This window comes from Erpetoichthys calabaricus, chromosome 3 (genome assembly GCF_900747795.2).
Source record: "Erpetoichthys calabaricus chromosome 3, fErpCal1.3, whole genome shotgun sequence".
NCBI lineage: Eukaryota > Metazoa > Chordata > Cladistia > Polypteriformes > Polypteridae > Erpetoichthys > Erpetoichthys calabaricus.
The window spans coordinates 122,679,913-122,699,917 of record NC_041396.2 but is presented as its reverse complement, the minus strand read 5'-3'; the positions used below and the strand labels follow the sequence as shown (position 1 = coordinate 122,699,917).

At 35.4% G+C, this 20,005-nt stretch overlaps 1 protein-coding gene across 5 annotated transcripts in view; it reads left to right on the top strand.

Moving 5' to 3' along the window:
- Positions 1–12,177, top strand: part of taf5l (TAF5-like RNA polymerase II, p300/CBP-associated factor (PCAF)-associated factor) — a 58,611-nt gene extending 46,434 nt beyond the window's left edge. For 3 of the 5 annotated variants that reach the window (XM_028797332.2, XM_028797335.2, XM_028797333.2), the window contains one exon: positions 11,221–12,176. In XM_028797332.2, coding sequence (XP_028653165.2) covers positions 11,221–12,018 — 798 coding nt within the window. In that variant the 3' untranslated portion in view covers positions 12,019–12,176. Of the gene's footprint in view, positions 1–11,220 lie in introns of all 5 variants that reach the window. The other 2 variants (XM_051924268.1, XM_051924267.1) reach the window with 1 other exon arrangement.
- The last annotated feature ends 7,828 nt before the right edge of the window (positions 12,178–20,005 follow it).

Here is a 20,005-nt window from a genome sequence, read left to right as displayed (position 1 = left end):
AGTATGCTGTTCATATTATTGTTAATATTATTATTGATCATTATTATTTGTATCATACTTTTTACAATACTCACTTTGTAATTCTAGTGCTTTGCATTTTTTACAGTAGAAGAGATTTAATAAAAATGTAATTTTTCAGGCCCAAAAATTCCATGCTTTTTACATGTTTTTTGAGAAAAAATGTAATGCTAAGGAGGTTAATGCTTATAAAGGTAATAATATAGCCCATGTTGACTTAAATATGAATAATAAACTTCACTGACAACAAAATTGTTATTCTGTTCTCTCGTCTAATGATTATGTGAAGAAAGACATGTTTTGGGGATTAATGAATGGATAAATGAATCCGTGTACATGGTTGTGTGTGTGTGTGTGTGTGTGTGTGTGTGTGTGTGTGTAAGTGTAATCTCTTGAGAGATGTGTTCATTAATGAAATTAATTAATATGAAATATTTATGTAATTATTTTTAATTTTATATTTTTTGGCTTTTAAATCCTTTGCTAATTTGATTTGCAGATACTACGATGGCTGAAAGAATGAGTACTTATTTATTAGACTTATTATAGTCTACTAGAAGATGTAAATTTGCGTAGCTCCCAGACTCCCACTTGTACCAAGACAAACATTAAACTCTCTCACAATAGAAAATTTCAGTTCAGTTTTGAATATTCAAACTGGAAAACATACTGTATTAAAACATGTACATTTTTATAAATGTGTTAGTAATATATGATTATATTATGTTTATTTGACAGTGTTAGTGAATGGCACGTTTTATGTAAAGCTCTTTTCTAACCTGCAACACTGTGAAAACCAAAAAGAATCAAATATATATATATTATATTATTCTATATATATATATTTTATATATATATATAATATATATATATTATATTATTCTATATATATATATTTTATATATATATATAATATATATATATTATATTATTCTATATATATATATATATATATATATATATTTATAATATATTATATATATACAGTAATCCCTCCTCCATCGCGGGGGTTGCGTTCCTGAGCCACCCGCGAAATAAGAAAATCCGCGAAGTAGAAACCATATGTTTATATGGTTATTTTTATATTGTCATGCTTGGGTCACAGATTTGCGCAGAAACACAGGAGGTTGTAGAGAGACAGGAACGTTATTCAAACACTGCAAACAAACATTTGTCTCTTTTTCAAAAGTTTAAACTGTGCTCCATGACAAGACAGAGATGACAGTTCAGTCTCACAATTAAAAGAATGCAAACATATCTTCCTCTTCAAAGGAGCAAAGAAATCAATAGGGCTGTTTGTTTTTAAGTATGCGAAGCACCACGGCACAAAGCTGTTGAAGGCGGCAGCTCACACCCCCTCCGTCAGGAGCACAGAGAGAGAGAGAAAGAGAGAGAGAGAGAGACAGATAAAAAAAATCAATACGTGCCCTTTGAGCTTTTAAGTATGCGAAGCACCGTGCAGCATACTTAAAAGCTGCACACAGAAGGTAGCAACGTGAAGATAATCTTTAAGCATTTTTAGACGAGCGTCCGTATCGTCTAGGTGTGCGAACAGCCCCCCTGCTCACACCCCCTACGTCAGGATCACAGATAGTCAGCGCAAGAGAGAGATAAAGAAAAGTAAGTTGGGTAGCTTCTCAGCCATCTGCCAATAGCGTCCCTTGTATGAAATCAACTGGGCAAGCCAACTGAGGAAGCATGTACCAGAAATTAAAAGATCCATTGTCCTCAGAAACCCGCGAAGCAGTGAAAAATCCGCGATATATATTTAAATATGCTTACATATAAAATCTGCGATGGAGTGAAGCCGTGAAAGGCGAAGCGCGATATAGCGAGGGATTACTGTATATTTATTTTATATATATATATATATATATCTATCAATTAACCAGAATGTGGTCACTGCCTTTTTAGGGTGGAATTTCTATAGCTGTGCTAAAGTTCTTGCCTGCCAGTACATATTTGCACAAAGTATAAATCCACTTTTCGATTAAAGGAAAAAATAACCCAGTACAACTTTTAACTTATGTTAGAAATATTTTATTGTGAAAGTAAGAAAATAGATAAAAAAGCATAACCTTAAAATGGAAAAAAATGTTTTCAGTGTAACTTTTTTGTGCTAAAAATATTACAGTAATACACCATACCTTTTTCCCTATCACTGTCTTTGTTTTACAAAATTCATAATTGGTTATTTAGAGGAACTCATAGCTGCTGAGAACCAGACCAATTTCCAAGACGACTTAGTAGGAGCAGAGTGAAACAAGTACTATGAAACTGTCTTAACCTGGGCTTATTTTAAGTTGTAGTTAGCCAATGATGTTAAAATACACTAACCAGTCAAACAAAGTTTCTAGGCACATGTCTCATTCAGTGTTTTGCTTTTTAGCCTTTTAAATTCAGCAAATGAGTAATAATTGAACATTAAAGTGGCGAACTATGTCATGGTTAAGTTTGTTCCCTTCAGAGCCAGCATGTGTTAACTAAATCTCAAAAAGAAAAAGGCAATTATGCCCAAATGCTCTAAACTGTTTATCCCAAGGCATTTTCAACGTCCGAAAACAGACTTCTGAAAATGCTTTCCAGAGCATTATACTTCTAAAAATGCTAGCTCTCGTTTCAGTGTGGACAAGTAGAAACACATTTTTTCAAAATGCAGACTGTAATTGCTCTGTGGTTTTTGTGGCCGTACACTGAATGGGCTGGTCACCCTTTATAGAAGAAAACCATATTCCAACATAGCAGGCATAGAAGAGCTGCTTTCCATGATGATTGTTGTGTTGCTTAGTGTATGCAGCTAAATCATGGTGTGCACAGTTTTAATGCTACATATACACAAAAGGCAAGTAATTTTACTGTTTGCTGCAGTTTTGCAATAATTCTCATGGTGAGAAGTGCTACAGTTGGAATGAAAAATTCAGAGCCCCCAGAAAACCAGATTGTAAATAACTTGGGTGACATCCAGTTATCAATGTTTATTACTTGATCTGTTTACTAAGAAGGGTCACTTTCCACAACAAAATTAACAACCAGGAGCTTAAGGAAGTGGACAGGTGTTCAATACAGCTGAACTCACAAGAATACATGACAAAAACATGAAAGCACAATGCAGTAAACGGAGGATATAGACACAATATTTATTTTTAATTTATTTTCACTGTTTTACAAATGGTGTTTAATAGAAAATGCACTCTGATTGCTGTTTGACTGTTTGTTTATAGTCAATTCCCTTGCCATTTTTTTTTTGATGTTTTTATTTAATGAAGAGACTACTTTCAACAGTTCTGATGACTGTTACTATCATCTGTGTTCAGTGTATTAACATGACAAGGAGGCAATTTGCTGTTTGCAATTTGCAGTGATCCGGAATGATCTAATAGTTTTGAAAAGTACATACAGCACAAGGAAATCTGATTTACACGGTGAATTTTTCACTACACCATCCCTTCAAGGATTTTTTCCGTCAATGCACACATATACGGTTTAGGCAACTACATCATATGCATTTTTGATTGTTTTAATGTAGTTAGTGATACTTTTTTTTTTTTTTTTTTAACCTGTGAAAACTCTAGTGATGACAGTGATTGTTTTTGTTTAAAACTGCTGTTGTTTTTTTTTTTTTTAAAGTGAAAACATAGTACTTTGGATATAGCCTTGATGTTACATCTATGGATATAAAAAAGTAAATCCAATTGACATCACAATTTATGACTCATTCACAACATTGTATTTTATGGACAGTTTTGTTTTGGATGAGCTAATCTATCCATTACACCCCCAACTGCCTGAACAACAATCACAATGTACATCCAGTTTCATGCTAGGAAAACTAGCATGAACATTAGGGAAATGTAGCATTTGTAGCAGTCCCTGGTTTTGTTAAATCAAGACACAGAATCCCAGGCTGGTGCTTTATCTGTATTTACTTCCAAAACATTTTATCTGTTTATTAAAGTTACACTGTCACAAGCACCATGAAAACTAGAGAAATCAACATATAAACATTTTTAACATTTTACAGAGAAAAAGAATAAATAAAACAGCATGTAATCAAATTTGCATACCTCACTCCACTTACCAAGGGTGCAACAATTTTAAAGATGTGTGCAATTCACAGATAAGCATTTGCCTTCTGTTACCTTCTCACTTTTAATCGATACAGAAAAGAAGCCAAAAACGACAAGTAAATGAACTTGTACTTCAAACTAAAAATAGCAAGTACACAGCTGAAGAAATATTTTCTTTAGGTTCAATTTGCAGCACCATCACAAAGCTAAATACCCAAAGTTCAGTATCGACTTTAAGAAGGATGGACAGCTACGGGCTGAAAAGGAAAAGAAATGTTTTTGGATTGCAGCTGTTGTAAAAATATTTTTTGTCAGTGTGGCTCCTGAGTAGGGCAAGGTTCATAACAGCTGTATTAGAACACTAGAATAATCTAGACTAGAACAGGTCATTCAGCCCAAAAAAGCTCAGCACTACTATCCACTTAATTCTTCCAAAAAAATAACATCAAGTCTAGTTTTGAAAGTCCCTAAAGTTCTACTGTCTACCACCCTACTTGGTAGCTTATTCCATGTATCTGTTGTTCTCTGTGTAAAGAAAAACTTTCTGTTTGTGTGAAGTTTACACTTAACAGGTTTCCAACTGTGTCCCTTTGTTCTTGATGAACTAATTTTAAAGTAAGAATCTTAATCCACTGTACTAATTCAGTTCATAATTTTGAACATTTCAATCATGTCTCATAATATTCTTTTGCTTAAACTGAAAAGACTCTGCTCTTTTAATCTGTCCTCATAATTTATTCCCTGTAGCCCTGGAATCAACCTAGTCGCTGTTCTCTGAACTTTTTCTAGTGGTGCTACATGCTTTTTGTAGCATTGAGACCAAAATTGTACACAGTACTCTAGGTGAGGCCTAACCAGTGCATTATAAAGCTGGCAGTTGATAGTGTTGAGTCCACTATGACTTCTAAATCCTTCTCATAAGGTGTACTTTCTATTTTCAGACATCCCATAGTGTCTTCAAACTTAACTTTTTTTTATTTCCTGTGTATTAGTTAACATTTACTTACATTAAATTTAATCTCCAAAAATCTGTATGCTGTCCAAGTCCCTGTGTAGTTTTTCAGATTCTAGATTATCTGCCAATCCACCTAGCTTGCTATCATCTGCAAACTTAACCTGCTTCTTACAAATAGTCCTATTCTGTCTGGCAGATGACAAAATCCTACACTCATAAGGTGTAATTTTGATTTTGAGACCTCGCATTCTGTATTCAAGCCTAACATTGTTACTTCCTACGTGTAATACTTTTTACAATTATTTACATTAAATTTCATCTGCCACAAATCTTCCCAAGCTTGTATGCTGTCAAAGTCCCTCTGTAATTAAAATTATGGAGAAAATAAAGTTGTTTTCAATTGACTGTTCTATAAAAAGGAGCCAACACTGATTGGGACAGGTTAACTTTTTAATTTGGTGTACTTTGGTGGAGAAAAAATAAGCTGCTGAGCTTTTTTGATAAGAGAAATTGTGTTTATATCCAATTTTATAGACAATGTTTCACAGTGGTGCAAAGAAATTTAAATGATACCACAGTGAGACTGTTTATAACTGGGGTGAAAGCAATGGGAAGTTGTCTCCTAAAATCTACAACCACCTCATCACTGTCCTTGATCAGGCCAATCAGGATAGTGCCATCAGCAAACCTAAGGAGCTTTATAGATTGGTCACTAGGGTGTGCTGTCATTGGTGTAGACATAGAAAAAGAGAGAACACAAAACACACCCTTAAGGGAACCCAGCTATACTGTCTGACTCTGTGAAAGTCAGAGCGTCAGAGATATGGCATAGTCGAAGTTCATGGAGAAGCTCTAGTATTATTGTAAGGGTAAGACATATGGCCAAAAATTTTATTCTGGATATAATTCATAATTATAACGGTTATAGTATAATCATGTGCGTATGCTTTTCAGACTAAATCCATCTTAGTTGCTAAAGGACCTTGATGTTCGTTATGCCTAGTGGGAGCTGGATGGTCTTTTGGCCTTGGAACTTGTGCAGATTTTGTTTTTGCTCATATATATATATATATATATATATATATATATATATATATAGATAGACTCTCTACTTTTCTATTAGTTATATAGATAGATAGATATCCACTTTATATAAGCTCATATTTTTTATACTTATTCATTGTTGTCCATCCATCCATTATCTATCAATCCATCCATTATCCAACCCGGTATACCCTAACTACAGGGTCATGGAGGTCTGCTGGAGCCAATCCCAGCCAACACAGGGCGCAAGGCAGGAAACAAACACTGGGCAGGGCGCCAGCCCACTGCAAGGCACACACACACATACCCACACACCAAGCACACACTAGGGACAATTTACAATTGCCAATGCACCTAACCTGCATGTCTTTGGACTGAGGGAGGAAACCGGAGTACCCGGAGGAAACCCACGCAGACACTGGCAGAACATGCAAACTCCCCACAGGGAGGACCCGGGAAGCGAACCTGGGTCTCCTAGCTGCGAGGCAGCAGCGCAATCATTGTTGTTCTTACCTAATTTAATTTGTTTTTGTTTTTTGTATATGAAAATGTGCCGTAGAAATCGTTGGGCCAATTTCATAGGTTAACAATGTGTATTTCTAGTGTGGTTTCTTTTCATAGGGACCATTTTAATTAACTGAAGTAATTCCAAAGAGTCTTTATTGTGCAAAATAATAAAAATAAACCTATATTGCACATGCCTTTTAAGAAACTGAATATTTGAAAATATTTATACTGTACAAATATTCAAATATTCTATGCTATTCTTCCCAATTCTTTTGGATCCCCATTGAACAAAATCAAGCAAGACTAGACTAAAATATTACCCTTCAAAATATATTTTCAAACATGAAGAACAATTATACGAAGATAAACCAAAGAAAATGTACATCTGTCTTGACTGAATACTACATCCAGAAGAGGTTATGAAAATAAGCCCTACGATCCAACCTACTAAAAAGTTTTCATATTTGTCACATTACTGAAATTAAGCGATCTCCAAAGCATATTTTCTTCCTACAGAAATCAATGTTTGTGGCCATTTGTTTTTAAAAGATATTCTAATTAAGAAATATTATTTGTATAAAACAAAACATCTACCATTGCTTTTTAACATGGGGCACACGATTACCATAAAATTAATGATTTACGGTTATTGCCTTAGATATTGTAATTGTGATTATTTTCTGTTAATAGAACTTTAATTCAATACATTTTTTTTTTTTTTTTTTTTTTTTTTTTTTTTAACAATACAATATTTTTTTTTTTTTTTTAAAAAGTTACTGCTGTAAACAAGTCATTAAAACCACTCGGCATTCAAAAATGTAAATAAAATGTGGGAAAATGTTTAATATCAGGATGATAATTGGGTCCTGCTGTATTAAGAAAACAAAAGCTGCATTTGTTTGTAAAATCAATCAAAGCAGAGAATAAAATCTTAAATGACAGTAATTTAAGATTAAGAAGTGAATGTAAACATAACCTGATGCAGATATAAAGGCAATGAATATAATAATACCAATGCATAGCAAGCTCAAGAAGTGTTTACAGGTTACATACCGCTGCCATTGTGTCAGTTGTATAATGTGCTAGAATGCACGTACAGCACCATCAAATCAAACACATTACTGTCTAAATAAATAAATAAAAATGTTTCCTAAATGCTTACACTGTATTTGCACGTTATAAGGCAGTGACTCCCCTATGTAACATGACAATATTGCAACAGCTTAGACAAATCTATGCACAGTGTTTAGGTTTTACATAAATGTCATAGAATACTCCACCATTGCTAAGCACAGCCTATATAACAAAAGTTGTGGAGTTTGGTGCATTCACTGATAGCACTATGCTCGCCTTGTTATTTGTAATTATGGAATTTTGCTGCTTTTGATAAGGAAAGTATGCTGTTTGCAAGCATCCATTTTCCTGAGTAAATCCCTCATCAATATAATGAACTGTCAAAATCTGGCATTGTTTCCATAGTTCTGCTTAATCATAAATCAACTACAATTGCATAAAGCTCTACCTGTTTCATATATATTTCATTTTCTGTCCATTTGGAAAAAATGTAAAGGCAACACATATTAAAAAAGTAATTGCAGGAGTGAAAGGTGCATCTTGTACACTGGATGTTGATCATTTTTAAAAACAATTGTGCACAGTTTTATTCGGAGCATTATCTTTTAATCAGTAAATCAAAATGACTTCCGTTATTTGAATTTGCCTTCGATAGCCTGCTCGATATAGACATGTGTTAGCGTAAATGAGCAATTAACTATTACCAGTGTTGCAGATTTAATGTTGTTGGGGCTTGCTTCTGCTTGCTTAGCTTTCATGAGCTATGTGGTTGAATTGTAAATAGTTCATAGATGTTTGTGTACAATGCTCCAACTATTTGCATGGTATATTTTTTATTAACATCATTGGTATTGGAAGCCAAATTCCATGCTGTAAACTATTCTCTTTAATTTGATATTCTAATCTCTAAAACTTGCCATGTGATCTAGGTTCAGCACTGCTTCGAACACGAGAAATAATTTCACACTTTTTAAAAGATATTAGTGAGGTGTCCTAAAATTTTGTTCAGGATACTCCCCTGCATAGTCATATGATCCAAGTCCTTCATATTTGCCAAAGTGTTCATACTTACTGAATTTGTCTGAGATTGATTGATTGATTAAAACAGCCATTTATTGTTTGAAGCAGTTTGTTGAGAATGCTAAATGGAATGTAGCAATCACCAGTTTTCCTGATTAGTTTATAAGTAATTGTGCATCCCCATTTCAATCCTTGAATATATATGGCATTTCAACATACATGGATTGAAAAATGTAAAATAATGCTTATTGATGCCTCCTTAACTTTTTTATTCTCAGTTTTCACCTACTTTTTTAAAAAACTCTGTGCTGCCCAGATGGTGCCCGAAGCGTGTGCTTATTTTCATTAATGGTTAATCTAAAGCTGCCTCATTATTGTTGTGTCATATGGTAAGTACTGCCCACTCCTGAAAAGCGGCTTCCTGATACAGTATGCAAAACCTTGGTAAAAAAGATATACGAAAATTTCTCCTGGTTGTCAAATTCTACCAGTCTCTCGTTTGTACCAGTGTACCGCATTCCGCTATGTGGTTGTATTAAATGCTGAACTAAAGTCTCAGATAAGGACCAAACATGTACGCCTGGCGAGTTTAAATGCTGCAAAATGCAACGGAGAACCATGTTTAATGCATTGTCAATGGACCTGTTGGAATTGTAAATAAACACTTCTGAATAAAGTTAATAAACAAAGAGAATTTGTGATAGACTTGAGATCTTGAAGAGTTAAACATAAAAATGTGTTCATTACCAGAGAGGTTAATGTAACTGGTCTGTAATCGATAGGACTGTAAATCTTTGGTTTCTTTGGCAAAGGGATGATTATGATTTCTGTGAAACTGGCAAGTGTTAAGCTGAAGCATGGTTGAAAAATGTCTGTAAACAAGTTCTAACTGTTTATCATAAAGTCTTACTGTTGAATGAGGCCAGGAGGTTTACAACCTTTCTGTCTCTAGTGGAACAAGAGGACTTCATGTTTAGAAATGTGAAGGGGCAGGAGAAACTGGACTACAAGAAAGAGAAGTCTGATGATTCAGGGCCAAAAGCTGGATCCTTAGTGGTGGAGGGGTGCTTCTTAAACCTGCAGTAGAAACTGATCTTCGGCAGGTAGAGAGTAGTTAGTCTGTTGCACAAGGATGTTTTTTGTAACCTGTAATCATTTGCAGAGCATTACAGACATAGGAGTAACCATTGGTGGGAAAAGTCTGTTCCAGCTTGATCTTGCACATGTTCACTACTTTTAGAATTGAATCCGTTACAAAAAACCTATTTTTTATTTAATAATTTCTGTAACACAAACACATAACTAACATTAATTTAAACTGAAAAATTACATGATTAATGTCACAATTAATATTATTAGTCAAAATAAACCCTGATAAGCAATTTTTCCTTCATTAATTACTGTTTATTAAAGATGTTTACCTACTTTGTATCACTTTTACATTTTAACTTTCAGAGAAATGCCCTTTTAAACTTTCTTGGACTTTACAGATTCACAGTCAGTTGTTTATGAACCACTGATACACAAAGAAGATATGTGAGCAACACACTTAACAAGTTGATTGAACTCCGCTGTGAAAATGACTGTGATGGTAATTATACGTCTCTAACTTCCAGTCCTGTTCTGTTCCACAGGCTGCATCAAGGTGTATTTGGAACATTATTGGATATTAATGCTAGTAGCATACATAAGAAAATCGACCCAGACTCTGTCTTAGTAATTGGAAAAATTCAGCTTCATTGTGGATCATAATACAAAAAAGAACATTAAATTACTTTCTTTGCATACCCACATTTTCATAAAGCATTTTCTTGTAGTTCAGGTGAAGTCTGTATAGCTGCCAAACTGCGCTGTCTACAAATACACTTAATCTTCTTTTCTTTAAACTGCTGTTTACCTATTCATAACTCAGTTGGGCTAGATCAGCTCTGCCAAATACTGAAGAAGTTTCATTTTCTCAGCCTGTAGGGCATGCCCACTAATCTGGGAACGTACTTTGCATATTATAGACTGTGCTCATAATATGTATAATTTTGAATATACTGTAAACTTTTTTTTTTTCTTTGCTTCTGTGCAGTTTCTGAAGGATAATGATATAATTGCTTCTCATTTTGGCATATTTATTTCCTTTAGATTTTTTTGTGAAAATTTTTTATTTAACAGAGAAGGATGAGGATGTTGGATCAACGTAGACCACTACATCAAAAATAAACGACGACTTTAGATCCTTTTTAGAGTTTGCTTTCAGTAGGTCAGCATTTCCCATCCTGTTTTTTAACACTTTTTTATAGCCTTTTGTAGTTAATTAATTTACTGTTTTCCCCATTACATGTATTACATTTCCTGGTACAGTTTTTATTTAGTATAGAAATTAACCAGTTTATGTGTGTTGTCATGGAACTTAATTTATCCCTGTAAATGATTTTATAGCTAGTTGAATGAAAATTTTTCTTTTTAATTAAAAAGTATGTACCCAGTTGCTATCTCTGTAATGTAAAAGTAATTAATGCCATTTAATTTTCTTGTTCTGTGCAGTGTGATGATGAAGACGGCACAGGGAGTGAAATGAAAATTCTCAGGGGCCACTGTGGACCAGTGTACAGCACTACATTCCTCACAGACAGCTCTGGACTCATCTCCTGCTCTGAAGACAGCTCAATCCGGTATTGGAACCTGAACACTTTTACTAACACAGCTTTATATCAGGGACATGCATATCCAGTATGGGATATTGACATTAGTCCCTGTAGCCTTTATTTTGCCAGTGCCTCACAAGACAGGAGTGCGAGACTGTGGACGTTCAGCAGAACCTACCCTTTGCGGATATATGCAGGTCATTTGGTTGATGTAGACTGCATTAAGTTCCATCCCAACTCTAACTACATTGCCACTGGGTCAGCTGACAAAACTGTTCGTCTGTGGAGCACCCAACAAGGCAACACAGTAAGACTGTTCACAGGGCATCATGGTCCTGTTTTGTCATTAGCTTTTTCTCCAAATGGAAAGTACCTGGCATCTGCTGGGGAAGATCAGAGGCTAAAACTTTGGGACCTGGCGTCAGGTACACTTTTCAAAGACATGAGGGGACACACAGATAGTGTAATAAGCCTGTCCTTTAGTCCAGACAGCAGCCTAATTGCTTCAGCCTCCATGGACAATTCAGTCAGGGTCTGGGATATACGTAATACATATTGCAGTACATCGGCTGATGGCTCATCTGGTGAGCTTGTTGGCATCTACACAGGACAGACAAGCAGCATACTCAGTGTACAGTTTATGGCTTGCAATTTATTACTGGTCACTGGAACAGCACATGAGAACCAGGAACAGTAATAATGCATTGTTGCATTCTCAACCACTCTTTTGCCTGCTTTAGGTGGATTGTATTTGTATATCTTGTGTATGGAGGACTATTTTGGACAAAATTAAATAAATAAATAAATAAATGCGCAAATAAATTAAAGTTCTGTGAAATGTGAGCATAAATAAATAAATGTATCATGAAATGAAGCCTTAATAAATAAATGTGCCATGAAATGAGAGCATAAATAAATAAATGTGTCACGAAATATGTTTTTTGTTGCTTATTTATTTATTTCATTTTGTCCGTAACATTCCTCCAAACCATCATGAAATACGACTTGAAATAAAACTGTCACTTTCACTCGTCAAAGTTGAGAGGGTGGGCTCTAACACACCCTCTAGTTATTGATTTGTTGAGTGTTACCTTCAGCCTAGAGTAATCGAACTATGAGCCATATGATTCTCAAGGTACCAAAGCGCATGCTTAAAGTTGTGCTTGTGAGTGTCCATGGCGAATATGACTGCTACAAAAAGTTGCCCAGAGTTGCTACGTGAAGCGGCAGTTTTAATTCAGGAAGCTCTAACCTCTTCATCCCCTCAGGAATCAGCACATGAGGTTTCAGCTGTAAGTGCCCCACTTGATAGCCGAAGACCTACCCCCACTTTGTCGAGTACTCACTCTACTCCTGTTCAAGATATACTACTGTATTTTAGGTGGCTGTGCTAATAGTGCTGTAAATTTGCAATAGTTATTTGTCTGCAAAATACAAACCTGCCTACAAGTAAACAGAAAGACCTGACGGTAGCCACATCACAAACGAAATATCAGTTGCTGAATACTGAAGAGCTATTAAATCTAACAGAAATATTTTGTGAATGTCGCACAATAGTTGAGTTGGAGCCATCATTTTATAAACATACTCGCCTCTTTATATTCACTTTGTTACACTAGCCAGGTTTCCATCCAAGGAGTTTTTGCGAAAAAATATTTAGCGCTTCAAATTTTTTTACCGATATAGCCGATGGAAATGCTAATTATCGATAAAATGTTGTACATGTCGACATAATATTTTTCCGTTTAACTTTAGCGCATAAATTCTATATCGATACTTCAGATGTCGCAAAAACTACATTGGAAACAGTTTTTGTCGGAAAAAGGGCTTTAACGCAAATAAATGTGTCACATTTTCATCACGTGCAATCAAAATGAGAATGGCGGAGCGGTTCGCATGGTCTGATGAAGAGAGTTTTTTTTTTTGATTAAACGTCGTTATTTTGTATTAATTCAAATTTCAGTTTTAATTAAAAACCTTAAGGGAAGCAGGTTAATTCAGTTGTTATCGCACTGTGAAGGGATGTTGAAAGGTAGGCTCACCTGTACAGATCCGATGCTGCAAACACAGCTGCATCATGGGCACTTCCAGGAGTGCCAACGCAAATGTCTCGTATCATGCACCTGTCATCAACAAGGGCCTGGAGAACAATAGATGGCCACCCTTTGCGATTAATGTAATCGCGGTAGCCTTCCGTCGGGGGAAGAATAGGCACAAGCGTGCCATCCAGCGCACCGTAAATCTGTGGCACAAGATGCACCAAGGAATTGCGGTATGCAATTTCATTGGCCTCCGCTTCAGTCGGAAGTCTGATATAACGCCGCATTAATTTTTCTTTAATAGCGGTGCACACAGCATATACACATCGATGGACGGTAGTTTTACTAACCCCGAAAGTTTCTCCAACTACTCTATACTCAGCGCAGGTTGCCAGCTTGTAAAGGGCGATGGCAATCCGCTTTTGGGTTGGAACCGGTGGTCGGTGGCAACCTGTGATGGGCGCAACATCAGGACTGATGAATCCACACAACATCTCAAACATCGGCCGTGTCATTATAAAATGTTGCAGCCAGAGATTTTCTGTTAAGTCTCTCCACCACCTCCTCCCAGAAGGTCTTATTCCGTCGTCTCTCCCATACCCGTGGGTTTCGTCGCACTGGGGTACTTTCTTCGAGCTCTAGGGCTATCAGACAAGCAACTGCTTCATTCTGCCGTCGTCTTCGGATATTATGTACAATTCCAATTATTTGTGAAACTGAAATAACAGTAAGCTGGCAAATTTCAAAAAACTGTCTGAATAATCTCTCCATTTCTTTGTTTCTTTGTTTAGTGGAGGGGGTGTAACGTGGAAAACAAAAGGTAGATAATTTGCAACATATGTATGGAAACGGCTCAAGGGCAGATTTTTTTCGCGATACAACAAAAGTTATGCGACAGTTCGTTTTGGGGGGGATGACGTCATCACGCACACCATTTTATCGATAAAAAGCCAGTTTGATGGAAACAGGCTGGAGACAGCAAATTTCGCAATTTTTTTTTACGTATATTCTGTTTGTCGATAACAAAACCTCGCAAAAAACTGGATGGAAACTTAATGAGTATAATTGAACAGTGGTTATCTTAAAATGCAGTTTTTCACCTACTGTCAAGTGATTTTGGTAGACTGAGAATGCAGAAATTAATTTGATGCAAAGGATGTGGAGGAAACAAAACAGGTTTATGTGCATTTTTAGGATAATAAACTTTAATATGAACAGTTGTTTTTCTTCTCACTTAACGGTATGTTATACACATATATTGTTGCAAGTGTTTGTTTTAGTACATTCAGTAACCCACAGCAGAAAGACTGTGGAAACAATTTTGAGTTAATTTTTCATGCTATTAAATAGCTTTCCGTTACTAATTTCCTATGTTGTTATGCATGTATTTTTCCTTGATTTCTCAATATGTGACTTTATTTCATTTTTTACTTTTTTCTTAATTATTTTTCTATGTTTACCAATATGTTCTATTTTCTTATATCACATTGTTTATATTTTTCATGTAATTGTATTTTTAATTTTTTATTCTATGTAATTGTTAGTCTACTACCTTTGCCTTTTTCTGCTTTTTCTACCACTTTTTATATATAAAAATTTGATTCATTTTCATTTCAGTTTGTATTCTTCATACAATTGGTTTCTGGGGTTTTTTTTGTTGTTGTTTTACCTGTTTTTTCCCCCCTTTTCGTAATTAAACAATACCTTTCTTTGTTTTTCACCACCCCCCATAATTACTGTTTAAAGTAGGTTTTAAACATTTATTTATACTCTGTCTCTCTCTTTCTCTAAGACCTGTGGTTCCTTGCAGTTTAGTGAGCATATTTTTTATACAGTGTTTCCTGGTATCCTGATTCAGTTTTACCCTTCTGTAGTTATTTGTAGTATGTTGCTACTTCTAGCTTTCCTAAACAATCCTCAAAACATGGTGCCCACATTCCAGAAAGGATGATTCTCCTCTACGTTTAACTGGGCTTTCAGTGTTGCAGTGAAAGAAATACAGTGATGAGCACATTTATTGAACACATTCAATTTTATCTTGTTAAAAACTATATTGCTGCATGTCAAAAATTAAATGTGTTGCTTCTTTTAATTAACAGCAGAGGTAGCACGGCTATTTGCCCCGTATGGGGGCTCAAACAACCCAAGGAGGCAATTTAGGTCTACTAGAAGGATGCCTTCTCCAAGCATAGTACATCACATAATGTACACACATAATTTCTGTTGTCTAAGTGACCAGACTTCTACCAAAATACCAAGTGTGTTTGTCAAAGCAAGCCTTGCTGCCTCTGGACTTGGAGAAAAGAGGATCTCCTTCACAGGTATGTAATATTATTAGACCACAAATAAGTAGCCCAGTTAACATAATGTAAAGTATGGAAGGAGAGAAATAATTTTGGTTTTGCAGAATAATGTCAGCAGTGTGAAAAGATCATAAATGTGAAATTACATGGTTAAGTAAAATGTGTGATATTTAATTCAAACTGGAACGTCGGTCTTCTTGCATTCTTCCATTTCTCTGCAACAATTCTCTCTCTGAAATATGTGATATCTTCGGCAGAATCCATTTCATCGGCAGTAGTAAGCATTTTTCTAATTAATTCTTGTGCTATCTCGTTTACTTCCATCTCACACACAGCCATGTTGAATTAGGCATAGCCAATCTACAGAAGTCGATTAACCAATCAATAACTAGATGGTGTGTTAGAGCCCACCCTCTCAACTTTGACGAGTGAAAGTGACAGTTTTATTTCAAGTCGTATTTCATGATGGTTTGGAGGAATGTTACGGACAAAATGAAATAAATAAATAAGCAACAAAAAACATATTTCGTGACACATTTATTTATTTATGCTCTCATTTCATGGCAAATTTATTTATTAAGGCTTCATTTCATGATACATTTATTTATTTATGCTCACATTTCACAGAACTTTAATTTATTTGCGCATTTATTTATTTATTTCATTTTGTCCGAAATAGTCCTCCATACTTGTGTGCTTTTGCATTTTCAAAATAAGTCAAAACTGTTTTTGAAAGAGAGGCAACCATTTCGTGCACAAAAGTTAAATGTTTCTAAGGAGCATTGCCACCGCCCATCGGATTTTTCCAGCCCAGTGTTTTATAGCTTTTGACTGCCTGCCATGTGGAAATGTACTGAATTCCTTTAATTTTCATTCCCTATGTTCTAATAATCTGTCAAAAAAAAAAAACCACACACATAAGCAGTTTCTAGCCTTTTAGTGTTTTCCAACACTAGTTGTCCTGCCTTAGAAGCTTTTAGTACAGAATAAATTGTTTTGAAAATGTTGCATTGTATAAATAGATATTATTTTGTTATACAGTGATCCCTCGCTATATCGCGCTTCGCCTTTCGCGGCTTCACTCCATCGCGGATTTTATATGTAAGCATATTTAAATATATATTGCGGATTTTTCGCTGCTTCGTGGGTTTCTGCGGACAATGGGTTTTTTAATTTCTGGTACATGCTTCCTCAGTTGGTTTGCCCAGTTGATTTCATACAAGGGACGCTATTGGCAGATGGCTGAGAAGCTACCCAGCTTACTTTCTCTCTCTCTCTCTCTCTCTCTCTCTCTGTTGCGCTGACGTAGGGGGTGTGTGAGCAGGGGGGCTGTGTGCAGTTGCTTCCTGAAGGACATGCTGCACGGTGCTTCGCATACTTAAAAGCTCAAAGGGCATGTATTGATTTTTGACTTTATTTTTCTGTGGTTATCTCTCTCTCTTCCTGCTCCTGACAGAGGGGGTGTGAGCTGCCGCCTTCAACAGCTTTGTACCGGCGGTGCTTCGCATACTTAAAAGCCAAAAAGCCCTATTGATTTTTTTTTGACTGCTTGCTTTGTTGTCTCCTGACGCGCACTCCTTTGAAAAGGAAGATATGTTTGCATTCTTTTAATTGTGAGACAGAACTGTCATCTCTGTCTTGTCATGGAGCACAGTTTAAACTTTTGAAAAAGAGACAAATGTTTGTTTGCAGTGTTTGAATAACGTTCCTGATTCTCTACAACCTCCTGTGTTTCTGAGCAAATCTGTGACCCAAGCATGACATTCTAAAAATAACCATATAAACATATGGTTTCTACTTCGCGGATTTTCCTATTTCGCGGGTGGCTCTGGAACGCAACCCCCGCGATGGAGGAGGGATTACTGTATTGAGTTTATTGCATTCTTGGTATATTTTCTGATATAATATGAAGATGTTCATGAAAAACGTTTCATACAAAACAAGCAGAACGTCTTGAACCATTTATTAAATGCTTGGTATTCTTCTGTAACAAGTAGCTTTTTCATCTAACCAAAAAAAAAATAAAGTTAACTGGAGAATGATGTTTGTTTTTTTTATGTGTATATATAACAAAGGATAGGCAAATACTTATTGAAATGACAAGTATGATGAGTATTTTAATTATTAGAAACAGTTACAATGGAAATTGTATATAAAGAAGTTCACATTCTAGCCAGGATTGCACAAAGTTGGAGCCTTTCCCTACAGCAAATGAGTCAAAGTTAGAAACTGGCTCTGACAGGACACCAGTCCAATACAGACAGTTTTCATATGAGCAAAAGATGTATGAATTAACTACTTAAACTTTTCTCTCATCAGTTTAGGTGCCTCTGTTATGGGACATCAAAGAGTATATTTAGGAATCCATTACACTTACGTATGCATAAATAATGTAATCATCATTGTTTACATTTGTGTACTGTATAGCTAAGTTTAAAATAACACAAGTTGATTTTTAAGCTGTTTTACTGTAGTACACACATCCATTTTCAATTTATGCTTAGTTTTATTTTTCAGTATAATATTTAAGATTTTGCCAACATCCACCTGCCTAATGACTTTTTGCCCATGATTGTAACAAACAAAAACAACGTGTTATAAATTGTGGTGTGTTTGGATGCTTAATTTTCATGCTGACAGTGCTGTACAGAAGTTAATTAGTAAATATGAAGCCATCTGTTCTGAATGACACTAAATTAGAGTGAGAGTTAATCTCTAAATATTACCTACAGTTTATTGATTTTTTGAAGAGCTATTGTATTAATAACAATATTTCAAATGGATTAAAACACATGTTGCCAGTCAAGAAAAAAGGTTATGAAGTTAATTTTTAGTTACCATATGTTTTTATTGTTTGTGGTACAACTATCTATAGTCCAAAATAACTACGTTTTTGTACAAGATTAAAATAATATTTTCTTAAGAGTACAGTGGAGTTGTTCATAATTTGTCAAATTGTTTGCGTTGGATTTTTGAAGAAGTCTGATATATTTTTGGTATGTAAATTTATATTAAAATGTTTTTGTCCTAAAGTTCTGTATTGTTGCCTTTATATTTTATGTTGAGATTTTTTTTTACTATGTACTAGACAGTAATTCTTGACTTCAGCAAATGATATCCTTTCATTTTATCATCTCCCCTATTTTAATAGCAAGTATGCTTATCTTGATCAAATAAGTATTGTCTAAGGATCTGTTTGGGAGAAAAAAATCTCCATATAATCCCACTTAATGTTAGCCTATCTTCCATAGCTCATTCATCATAGAAGTCCACACTTTTATTTCCTCACCAGGTTTTGCTTCATACTTCTGTTTTGCATCTGCAGGTAGGAAACTGAATATAAACATTCTCCTTTTGGGGATTCTTCTGTTTTCCCTTTGCTTTAGGTTTCTCCATCTACCATTTACTAGTGCTGCAGGAAAGGTTATGAACCTCTATTTTTTGCTCTTTAAAACCCTGATTAGCCAGAACTAATGAACTGGTCCTTTTATAAAAGAATAGCTTTATATCCACAGGTTCTGTGTATTACATATATCCACCCAATTCTCAAACATGATAAATCTGATCTTGGGTCATGGAGTTTAGTTCAGCAGCACCAGACACAAGAGAAACAAGCAGACAAGGTGCAATTCTTTTGCAGAGGACATTCACGTAAACCTCCATAATCTTTTACTTTGGGAAAATTTAATATCCAGGTAGCATAATCAGCATTTGTTTTGTTTTGCAGAGATGGTGTTCTTTTATTTTCTGAATGCTTTTTTTTTTTTTTTTTAACAGTGAACACAAAGTTGAGACTAATTTTGGTAAAAGGCTTTTGTTTTGTCTGCCCAAAGGACATTCTTTCAGAAGGTTTGTGACATGTCCACATGCATAGTGGAAAACACCAGTGCTTGTTTGTGTTTCTCTTGTAGAAGTGGAGTATTTCTATATTTTCTACAATGGAGCTAGTTTTCATACAGACACTGATGGACAGTGTAACTTGACACCATTGCACCTTGTGCTTGATGGGCAGCTTGAGCCTGTTTTGGAGTATTCCTTGGTTTATTCTCCACAATTCAAGCAGCGTTTCTTCTCAAATTAGGTCAGTATTTCTTATGCGGCCACAATTTCAGATGTCTGCTACAGTCACATGAGACTTAAACTTCTCGATAATATTGGCAACAGTGGTCACTGGAACCACAAGCTCTTTGCAGGTGGTCTTGTCACCTTTATGTTGACCATGCTTGTCTGCTACTGCCTGTCTTGCTTCCTCAGACAACTCTGCTTTTCCATCTCTTTCCCATGTTTAGTGTGCCATGTTTAGTTCTTTTCTCCATTTTTTAAACTGCCTGAATGAGTGATT